Source organism: Limulus polyphemus, unplaced genomic scaffold (genome assembly GCF_000517525.1).
Source record: "Limulus polyphemus unplaced genomic scaffold, Limulus_polyphemus-2.1.2 Scaffold775, whole genome shotgun sequence".
Taxonomy (NCBI): Eukaryota; Metazoa; Arthropoda; class Merostomata; order Xiphosura; family Limulidae; genus Limulus; species Limulus polyphemus.
In genome coordinates this window covers 393995-405782 of record NW_013666385.1, presented here as the reverse complement: position 1 = coordinate 405782, position 11788 = coordinate 393995, and the positions used below count along the sequence as shown (strand labels likewise).

Sequence of the window (11788 nt, the reverse complement as noted above, 5' to 3'; positions counted from 1 at the left end):
GCTATGATATTTAAGCTATTTAGACTAAACATTTATGTTTCTGAGATATAATTTATAGTCATTCTAGAACTAAAAAAGCATTATTTATATTTATTTCCTAAGTTCTTATAGTGGTTACAAGGTCGGTCAAATCTACCTGTACAGAGATTTGATATTTAAAATAACAGATAAAATATGAAGGTTTTTTCTTTAAAAACATTTAATAATTATCAGTAGGTTATAAAGACTGTGCATGTGAAATTTGAAACTTTTCTGACTCATAAAAGTATTTTTAATCTTAAAATGAAAATTACTTTGCATGTCGGATAGGCAACATGTAAAAAGAAAATGCACAAGAAAAACACTGCTTAACAAAGCTTAAGATTTAATAAAAAAATTGTATATCTTGCATACAAAAGCCTTGTAATTTTTATTGATAATCTACCAAATTTCGTGAACATGCACTTACTAATTTAAAAGTTATAGCATGAAAACTATAACAAACACAAAATGGTTACAAGGTCAGGCTCAGGGACTGAGCCCATGCTGAAAGAGTAAATCTAGTTCAAAGGTAAACTGAACAAATTTATGTGTCAGTGTGGTTCAAAAATACATGTAATAAATATTAAGTAAATTTTTCTGTAGCTCAGTTGTTGCACATAAATCAGATCTATTGTGTGTTAATGTATTATTATTATTGTGCATGTATAGTTTAACCCACTGACTGCTGATTTGCCATATACGGTGTATGGCTTGCAAAAATTCCAGTTGCATTTAGAGCAGATGCAGTCACTGGGTTAAAAGTGTACAGACCATGATTTTTATAGGATATAATGCAGATTTACTCATCAGATATAAAATGACAGTGTGTTTAAAAGTACACAGGGCATATATTATGCAATTGTTTTTACAGTTCAGATGAACAAAGAATAGATATTAGAATAATATATGTCCCTGTGGCTCAGATGCATAGAGATATTTTAAATTCCTGCATAGTTGATAGATACAGAGAAGTTTTTACACGAATGACCTATTTCAGACATACCTAAACACTTACAGAATTGCAGCTGTAGTTTCTGCATGTGAGTATGTATAGATAATTATGACACAGAAGTAATAAACATCATATATGTAATTTATTAATATGGCATCTACTCCAAATGTTCTATGAATAGTTCAAATATATAAGACATATATCAAGTTTCTTAGGTAACATACAAGTAAAGGAATGTTAATATCATTTCTCTCACCTATTTGAATGCTGAAGCTAGCAATAATATCTAGTAGTTATACAATGTAGCACAAGACATCATTAAAGAACTTAACGTAATTCGTATAAATGTAACACATATTTCAAAATATAATTTTAAAGCAGTTTAATTTCAAAACTCTCTTTGAATATGCTTTAGGTATGTATACACACTAAATGCAATAACTATATATATCAAATTTTCATACCTGCAAAATAGTTTTATCTGTTAAAATTTTCATAACCTGTTGGAATGCTTCTTTACTAGTTCCCAGCTTCTGACAAGTTTCCAAGAGAACTTTGTCTTCCTCCCTATTGGTGAAATATAAAAGTTAAAAATGGATCATGTGTTACAGCATACATTTTAACCCACATCTTTGGCACAATGTTACATTATACACTAATGGCATGAACCTAAAACCTAACGATCATTAACTAATACCAAATATCTTGAACTGTTAAAACAATGTATCATCTTTACTCCATAATGCCTCAAATATGAACTTTTTTTTGTCCTTGTGCCAAGTTTTAAGTGATGCTTCACCATTCACTTTACTGTATTTCCTCTGTGCCACATATATTCAAGTCAGAAGATGGTTTGTAGAGACTTGCATTCTCATAAAAATTTATAAACTCAACTAGTATAATATAGTTTAGGCAAATAACAAACAACATACTAAAATAAGTCAAATTCAGTTAAATTTCTATCTTTTTATTGTAATATTAAGAGAGAAGCCAATTGTTCTAACCCTCATAACACATTGAGTTTTAACTGATTCCTAGTTTTTTTTTGGTTCAGTCTAATATTATATGTATGGAATCTAACTTGTTAAAGAAAACGATGAGAATCTTCAAGATTGCATTTAAATATCACTTTCATCACAAACCAAAATATACTGCTTTAGATCTTATTTCAAGAATATTTCCTTTTTTTATGCTATTCTCTCTAACTTTACATTCTTGAGCTCATTATTATTATGTGATGTTCATTTGGCATGTAACCATTTAACTGGATTATATTGAAAGGGCATTATATTATCATTATTACTTACTTCTTGAGTGACAATATAACTTATAAATCTTACTTATTTGACTTAGTATCCGATATACCAAAATATAAAACAACTTAAAATTCTTTATTTTTTAGTTTAATCAAACATTTGTGTTCTATTAGTCCTGAATTATCTTCAATAGCAATAAAAAACTATAATTTTAATGTAGATTTGAAAAGAGGAACATCATGATAGAAACTGACCAAACATACAACTTTTCATACATTTAATCAAATCATGCAGTACTTTGTGCTACCTACAAATGTTAAAAAAACTGTTAATCTTTATAACATTTCATACAATTATTTTTTTCTTCTGCATTAATATACTGTGCTATATACAAAATATTCTTGAAATATCTTAATGCAGTTCACCAATGATATAATTTATAGATTCCAAAATGTCCAACAAGTGGAAATGTTTGTAATGAACTAGTGGTACTGTTCCCATTTTCTGATTTTGTTCCCTTTGATTTCTACCCAATAAACCCATTTCTAATACTAATGTATTTTTATGACTAACCAGTCTTTTATATGATTATCATAAACCCATTCGATTATAAACTACACTGAGAAATAAGTTTTGGCTTAGTTGACATCTGAGTTAGAACTTTGTGGGTTTGAAGATGAGGCAAATTTTGTGTAGTGTCATTGCTTCACACCACTTACACATACAATATGAAAGAACATTACTTCTGTTACCTAGTTTTATTTTATACTTTATTTGATTATTTTCTAAAGTCAGGATACATATTCTCCTTTAAATAACAATATAATTTTATTCTTCATCCTTTGCAAATTTTGAGCATTGAGATTATATTTATTCTACTTAGCATTCTTAACAATAAAAACATTAACATGTTAGTTATTAATACATTAAGCTACAGAGTTTATTTGTTTCATATTATTTTATGATAATAAATTAACTGTGTGCATTTTGAAAACTTAGGTGAAATAGTTTAGTAGATATTTTTGGGAATACATTAAAACCACCAAATGCATTAACAAACTTTTTCACTGACTATCACAAGGGGCTTAAAGAAATGGCCAAATAATTGTCATAAAATTAGAAGACACAGACAAAGCAATTGGGGGGAGGACGATAAACAACCCATACTTGTATGAGGACTTATGGTGATTGATTCACTCTAATCCAAAACCTCTATGCTGGGAACTGACTTCCACACAAAGGTAGGATGAGGTCTCCAGTGGTTGTATAAATGGTGTCAGGAGGCCACGTCATCCAGTAAAGAGACGACTCAGCTCCAGTGTTATTCTGTAAACATGATCAGGAAGCCACGTCATCCAGTAAGAAGACGACTCAGCTCCAGTGTTATTCTGTAAACATGATCAGGAAGCCACGTCATCCAGTAAGGAGACATCTCAACTCCAGGGTTGTTCTGTAAACATGATCAGGATGCCACGTCAACCAGCAAGATGATGCCCCAAATCCTGTGGAGGCCACATTACATCTACACCAGCAAAACACCACCGCCCTACTCTCAACTAAATGGTTGCAACCTCTTCCTTGTGGAATGCATTCAGGAGGGTGCCTCTGTGGTCAACAGCCCCAGTGGCTTGGAACTGGAAATGGTAAAGACTCACATACTCCACTCGAGGAAAGTATGATGACAATGTGGTGGAGAGCCTGGAGGAACATCATCACCAGAGAAAGTACAATGGATGACCAAGAAACCTTATTTTGAAAAGCAGACCATACTGAGTTATTCACTTGAGGCATGGGAGGGATGGCAGCAATCTCCTTCTGCTTTACCCATGTAGTCCATGGGTGGTATGTACCGGAACAGGCTTATTTATGAAGCAAATTATAGCGAGGTAACTAACTGTGAAGTGATCTTGTGGAACATCCCATCTCGAGTGTGCAAAGCCATGGACAAGGGAGCATGAATCAACATGGCTGACAGTGCAAATTTAGAGTTAAAGTACACCTAGTCAGGCGCCACTTGCCACAGAGCAGGATCCATGTGATAAAAAAAGGAAAGAAACATTCCTGAAAAAAAGAAAAGAAAATGAAGAAACCTTACCAGTTAAAGTTGCACCAAAATCTGGAGAATGGCTACAGGTGGTAGAAGAAACCCCAATGCAGAGTAAAGCTCAACACAATGAAGATACTGGGAGTGGTCCACATGCTGGATTGTAAAATCTTCTCCATCAGATGATGAAGATGAGAAGTGAGGGAAAAGGTGAGATGTCTGATCTGATAGGAGGAAACATGAAACAATGTACAGAAGGAAGAAGGCAGGGAAAAGTAGGCCAAACAAACCAAAAGGCAGACCCAAATCATGAAGGTAGAAGATGAAAGATCACAAAGTGAGGAGGATTGCAAGGGGATAAAAAGTCAGTTGCGTGTACCCAAAAATGTAGCAGTACATGATGTATAACAACGAAGGGCACTGACCAGACACAGAAGTATATCTAGATTCAGTCTAGAGCAAAGATGGGATATAGAAAGAAAAGAAATAGGAGAAAAGGATGAATAACCCTTCTAAGGTCTTAGAGAAAAAGAAACGATTATGATAAAGGGTATGTGACACATCACTGGCAAACAAAAGAGAAGAATGGAATATGTTTTAAAGGGCTGATGAAACAAGGAGCATCAGGAAAGTGGTTCAAACAGAGGTGAAGTGAGTGCATGGAGGATCACATTAATGTCCCAATCCAGAAGGGCAGGATGCCTTGAAATCTAGAAGGAATGCATGAACACAGGAAGAACAGGAGAAATTATAACCCTACAGTATCAGGAAAAATGGAAGATATGGGTTGGGCCACCCACTATTTGAAAAATGAGGAGACTGAAGACCCATATTGAGAAATTCCATTACACGTGCCATAGAAGGATTGTCAGCAGGAAATCCCCTGTTAGCAGACCAACAGCAGGAGACATTCCACTCATGCTGGTATACTTCCATGAAAGATGGTCATAAGGAATTAACTAACAAGGAGGCAACTCGACATGTGAAACCAGATCATCTTGTCAATGACTGAACAAAAGCCAGGCGTAAAGATACAGGATGGGGAGATTGAGATGTAGAATGTGAGATTGACATTGCAAAGGAGGGAGGGAGAAAGTGGAAGAGGAACAGGTGGTGATAGGAGCAGATGTTGTAACCTTGTACACCAAGGTTGCAATCAGGAGGACTCGAAAAGGAGTGGAGTGGACAAAAGAAATCACCCAAAGATGCAATCAGATTTAAGAGTATCCATATCTGTGTGACCAATCCTGGCTGAAGGCATCAAGCGCCAAAGCCTGTGGATGTGGTACAGGTAACCAAAAGAAGGACGACTTGGTAATGGGGGTCCATGGCAAAAGCATCCAATTAGGGAGAACCCCATCAATGGCAAATGTCCTGAAAATGAGAGGATCTAATGCCCACTCCATTGGATAGATCCAATCTGGGCACAAAAGATGATCTGTGACTAGACTGAAAGCACCTGGCACATGACATGCAATAAGATGAATGAAATATGCATGGGTTCAGTATAATAGATCCAAGATCCAAAAACATAGATGTGAGGGAGAAAGTGGCATACCCACTGACATATGGGCTTTGTCCAGCCACCACTGTAGATCGTCTTGCAGGGAAGGAGGAGAAGAAATGGTGAGGGAAAGAGAATCCCGAACAAGGTTTCATCATTCATAAAGCACCCACTGCAGGGATCTCATGTGGGCACAACTAAAAGGGACCAGTGCAGTCATGGAAGACCACATCCCCAAAAATGATAGAACCTTGCGAACAGTAAGTGACTGAGCTGAGAGGGCATGGTGAATTAAAAGTTCCATGCAACAAAGATGTAAAGGAGAAGACAGAGTCTAACTAATATTGGTGTTAAAAAAGACCCTAAATGGACAAGATATTGAGTGAGTCAAAATAATGACTTCTCCAATTTGATCAACCAGCCCCCCCCCCAAGCTGCCACAGAAAGGAGTTGGTGAGTATGAGTGGCAGGTTCCTGTTCAAAATGAGCCAGTCAGTCATGTAATAATGAATTCACATTCCCAGAACATGAAGATGATGAGCAAAAGCCCAGACTATGTGACAAAACACATAAGGAACTGAGGCAAATCTGAAGAGGAGGGCCCAAAATTGGTAAACCACCCAAGATGGACAAACCAAAGATAAGGTCAAGATGGATGTGCTATCAGGATGTGGTGGTAAGCATTGGAAACATCCATTTTCATCATTCACAACCCTGGGAAAAATGCCCATCTCAGGGTGAGAAAAGACTCCATGGTGAACTTGGGTATTGTGATGAATCAGATAAGGTGAGATAAATCGATAATCAACCGTCATTATCCAGTTTTCTTGGAGACAACAAAAAGACGAGAATAAAAAAACCAGGATGATGGTGGACTGGTTCTATTGCCCACTGCAAAAGGAAATCTCAAACTGCCTCTGACAGATGCTGGCAGGCCACAGGATTGGGAGGAGGATGAAAAGAAATAGGGCAAGGAGAAACAGGAGGTGGGGAAAGAAACTGAATAATGAATCCTTTTGACAGAACTCGTATCACCCATTGATCACAAATGAAGGGATGCCAGAGAGAAAGAAACTCCAACAGTCAATCCTACCACCACACCCGAACCCACAGGGTAGTAACTGGTGGCTAAAGATGTTCCGGTGTTGAGGAAATCGATAAAAAGAAACACCCTGAGTAGAAGGAATGGGTAAGGGTCGGGAGGATGAAGGATGGGAAACAGGAATAGGTGCCATATGAGGCTCCGACCGAGACAAATTGGCTAGAAAGATCATAAGGGTGAATTGCTAGCAGGTTGATGTCACCCGAGGCTTGATGGTTTGTGGGACAGTATCAAAGACATAATGCTTCAGAAAAGGTGCAAAATGTAAGTCTCCCTGAGATATGCTGAGGGTAAATTGATCTGAGCCAATATTGCATTCCTACGTATAAGGTCCCAACAACAAAGAAACCACACATGTAATGCCAGAGCTGAGGATGAAAGGCAGGCAAATGTGGAGGACAGAAGGTGAAGGGTATTTGCAGAAAACCCCTTAGGATTTCTGTGGAGAGCCTCCGATAGGAGATGTATGGACGAAAAATACTGTAGAAGGTTAGTTAGGGTAAGACAAAGGCAAGAATATTGAGCATGGGTAAGACTAACATTAGATTCAGGAGCCACACCCCAAATAGGTAACAATGAACCCAACATCTGCTGAACCAAAAATGGATATTCCAAACATTGGTAAGAGAAGGTGTACTGATCAGAAGTCCTCAGGGGGTGTGGCATGCTGATCCCCTCAAACTGATCTGCATGTACCCAAATATCTGGAGAGGGAGGAAATACCAAAAATGGTTGAGAAGATGTCTCATGTAACAAGGAAGGACAAGGTGAATAAGAAATAGGGGAAAGGGTTAAAACATCACAACCTTGAGATACAAAATCTGTGAAGACCAAATTAGGCCTATGTGAATCCTCAGGTTGCAATTGGGAAGGAATGGCACACTCTGGAGGTGGAAAAAGATGATCAAAATCCTCGTCATTTTGAACAATTTCAGCTCACTCACGAGGAGCTTGGGCAATGTCACGGGAAAAGGTTGACCCATGTATCATTCAATCTTGAGCAGAGTGACCCCTGAGGCCTGAGAAAAAAACACTGATCATTGGTGTGACACCCGAAGTGGATAATGTGAAATTCGGAATTCAGAACTCAAGAAAATGTTCACAAATTGTTGAGTGTTAAAATATATCTACAAGAATGAACTGGTATAAAATAAAAAACTCAAAAAGGAACCACTTCATTCAAAAAAAAAATTGTTTGTCACTCTAGAAGCACTAAGCACACAAAAGAAGACATCTGAACTCAAATGCTGCCAAACAAGAAATGAAGGTTCGGTAGAGAGAGTCACCTGCATCATGTGAACGTGTCATGCTACTGCTGGTTAAGAGATGAAGCATGATGATTTGCACGAGAGACATGTTGGAATACAGTAATTCCAACGAAAGGGAGAGTGCAAGGCTGTGGCATGAGTAAAAAAGATCGTATATAGAGGGGCAGCATAGAACGAGAATAGCTAATCTTGTGAGAGAGGGTTAAGTACCATATCGGAATTTGTACCTTACCTCCTAGCAATTCACTATGAAAAACTATGCAATGCATTTGTTGATATGGGGTGAATATTATGGGTAATGTATCAATTTCTGCTAAGAAATTAGTTAATTTACATACAAACAGACACAACTTTAACATCAAACACATATACATACCACAATACAGTATATGTAAAGGGACAAAAGACATATGATACATGAAAATGAATGTGTAACATACATGTGATTATAGTGTAAGGACAATAAATATGTCATCATAAATGCTGGAAACTCACCAAAAGTGACATCAAATATTCATATCTACTGTGTCTATTTAAAAACCACTCCAAGAGATATTTGTGGATAATGTGTATTTATGATGTTCTTGATCTTCATCCTCACTAGCTCCAAAATAAACTTAATTGATATTCTAGTTTATATAGCTTACTATATTGTAAGTAAATTTCATTATTTCCAACAGCAACTGGAGGAAATTACCAATGTATTTCATATAATCTTGATTAATAAGGTAGTGAAAAACTCTTGAGTGAAGTTAACACCCCTCATAAAGTAAGTAATGATGTACATAAATGTGTAGTATACATCAGTCTATTATATATGGGGGAAGAACAGCTATGAAGCAAAGAAAAAGATTAAGAACATCATAGATACATTATCCACAAATATCTCTTCAAGTTGTTTTTATATCTACACTCAGATTAGAGAACTGTTTAAATTCAAGGGCATTGTTAGTAGATTTCAACATTCTTATGCTGTTTATCATTTCATGTTTTCCCACTGTGAGCAAGAGTACATTGGTTCAACTATATACCACCTGGAACAATATATAAAAAAACATTTACAGTCTACCTTGGACAATAACTCAAGTATCTATCTACATACACGTGAACAGAGATTGCAAAGGAAAAGCACTGGAGGATAATTTCAAAATTGTGTGCAGTGCAGATCATGAAGAAAGTCTCAGGATTAAAAAAAAACTGTGCATCAAAAGATTAAAACTATTATTGAATAACAACATTGCAGCATGTGAAATACGGATAAAAATGTGAGATTTGTTTTTTTTTTTTAAGTGGATTTTTTTTAGCATATCTTGTTGAAACCTTGGACTAACTGAATTCATTATTTACAAACTAAGACCCTAATTAATTTACCTTCTGGTCAAAGAAAGCTACCTACATAGGTCAGAACAAAAAATCAATTCAGAATTAAATATAGTTTGCTTTCCAATCTAAAAGAATTAGAATGAATTGTTTGATCATTTGAGTACCCTTGCTGTTAGTGATATTTTTGACTATAATTCAACAACATCTCACAAGGTTCAGCCAGTTTAGATGAGTTAGGTTAGTCCTAAATCCATATACTAAGCTAACATTGCTAAATAATCTTTATGATAAAAATAAAAAAAGAATACCAATACTGTTCATGAAAATAACATTAATGAAAAACAGAATATAACCTATTTACAGAATGCTAATATTAGTGATTTGTTTTACACATTATTGTAAATTTTGTGTTCCTTGATGAACTTGACATCATTATATGCAAAACAATATCTCCGCTAAAAATGTCTTTGACAAATGAAAGTCCATTAAACAATGTCAACAGTGGAACTTTAGAGTAGCTTACCATCCAAAAAAAATTACAACGACACATTACTGTTTAACAGTAGTGTTAGGTAGTAGCAAGACAGTAATACAGCAAAAACTAATGTTTATGAAAATAAATAACAAATTAAATTAATAACAGAATCGAACAAAAATAATAAAACAACTGATACTCTAAGATACAACAAGGTTAAATGTAATAAAAAGAAAAATGATATACTAAACATACTATGAATGGTCCAACACAACTATTCTGACTTTTAAGTAAATATACTCTGTCATTTTACAACAAAAAAAAAGAAAAAAAAAGGACTGGGCAACTGTAAGTAGTGGAGAAAGACCCTAATTAATAACAAAATGTATATGTGAAAGAGTTCAGAAATTTTGTTTGTTTTTAGAAGAGAGAATTAGAGTAAATCATTCGGACTCCCAATCTGATGTGGGGATTCAGTTTCTAAACATTAAGTGTCTCAAAAGCCTTAAAAAGTTGTGGGCAACCTTATTATATTGAATAAGTTATGAGAAGTACACAACGAGACAAACTTGTTTGCATTATCTGTATTCAGAAATGGAAAGTTTATTAATTAATAAACTGTCTGTTTTATTCATAACTTTGAACTTTATTAAATGTTTGATTAATAATGATGATATCCAAATTCAGGTTGCATACTTTTTTATGGTGAAAGAGATTTTTTGATGGACAGTTGTGCATATGTTAAACAGAGGTTGAGTAGATTATATCAAAATGATTTTAAAGCCTCACCAAACCATTACAGTCAGCATCTGGTCATGCTCTATCTGATTATTGTGCATCTTGTTAACAGCCCTACAGCACAGTTTCAGTTGCAAAAGGCTCCGTAGTAGGGCTGTCATGTCCAAAGCACACATTTTCTCCCTGATACTTTCAATAAAACATCTAGTGTACAAATTTGATAGTTTTTCCAGCAGCTGTTTCAACAGTCCAATCACATAAAAATCTATAGGCACTGCATCCAGCAACATTATTGGTATGTTTACATATTGGTCAAACTAACACGTTATGTGTGTTAACATGTTTTAATTGTTACAAAATATCTCATGCAATTTAAAGAAGGTAAAAAAAGTGAATTCTTTTCTCAAATACTTCAATATCACTTTTGCTTCAAACCTTGACTGCAAGGGTGTACTGATTCTTGAAAAACATCAACTATCTGACCATTTAATTTTTCATTACTGGAGATACTGAATGATTACAAACTGGAGTAAACTTTCAAAAGATGGAAAACTCTAGTCTGAGTATTGAGTGGTGAACTTGTAATACCTCATCTCATTAACTGCACTCACAAAAATAATACTTATCAATTGGCTCTGTTGGTCAAGCTTAAGAAGTATCAAACTAGTGCTTATTTTCTTATCTTTCCATGACCGAAACTGTGAAAAACCTGAGTTCCAAGGTTTTTACTAGAAGCACATCCGTCTTTCTCAACACTGGGAATTTCTTGCTTAGCTTGGGAATTGTCTGCTTTCTTAAACTTTGCTTTTGCAACCACCTTCTTGGCATGTTCATTTCTAGCAACTTGAGTTATATGAAAAAAAAAAAACAACTTTGGACTTTTTCTTCCCAAGCCATGTTGTTGTTTTAGGGGTTATACCCTGGATAACCATCTATTGAAGTGTAACTGCTTTTTTTTCTTCATTGTAAAATTAACCCGATGACTACCGGCTACTAACTTTCTTAGTAGGCAATGCAAGTGTGAGGGCAAAATCATTTGTGAATTGAAAAAATGATAGAGAACTTCTCTTTTAATGGATTTCTGATTTTATTTTTATAAATAGTA

At 35.2% G+C, this 11788-nt stretch overlaps 1 protein-coding gene across 1 annotated transcript in view; it reads right to left on the bottom strand.

Moving 5' to 3' along the window:
- The window catches only part of LOC106460462 (GON-4-like protein), a 211856-nt gene that overhangs the window by 4374 nt on the left and 195694 nt on the right, over positions 1-11788 (bottom strand). Inside the window, exon 23 of the mRNA XM_013920158.2 lies at positions 1438-1540. Coding sequence (XP_013775612.2) covers positions 1438-1540 — 103 coding nt within the window. The remainder of the gene's footprint in view (positions 1-1437; positions 1541-11788) is intronic.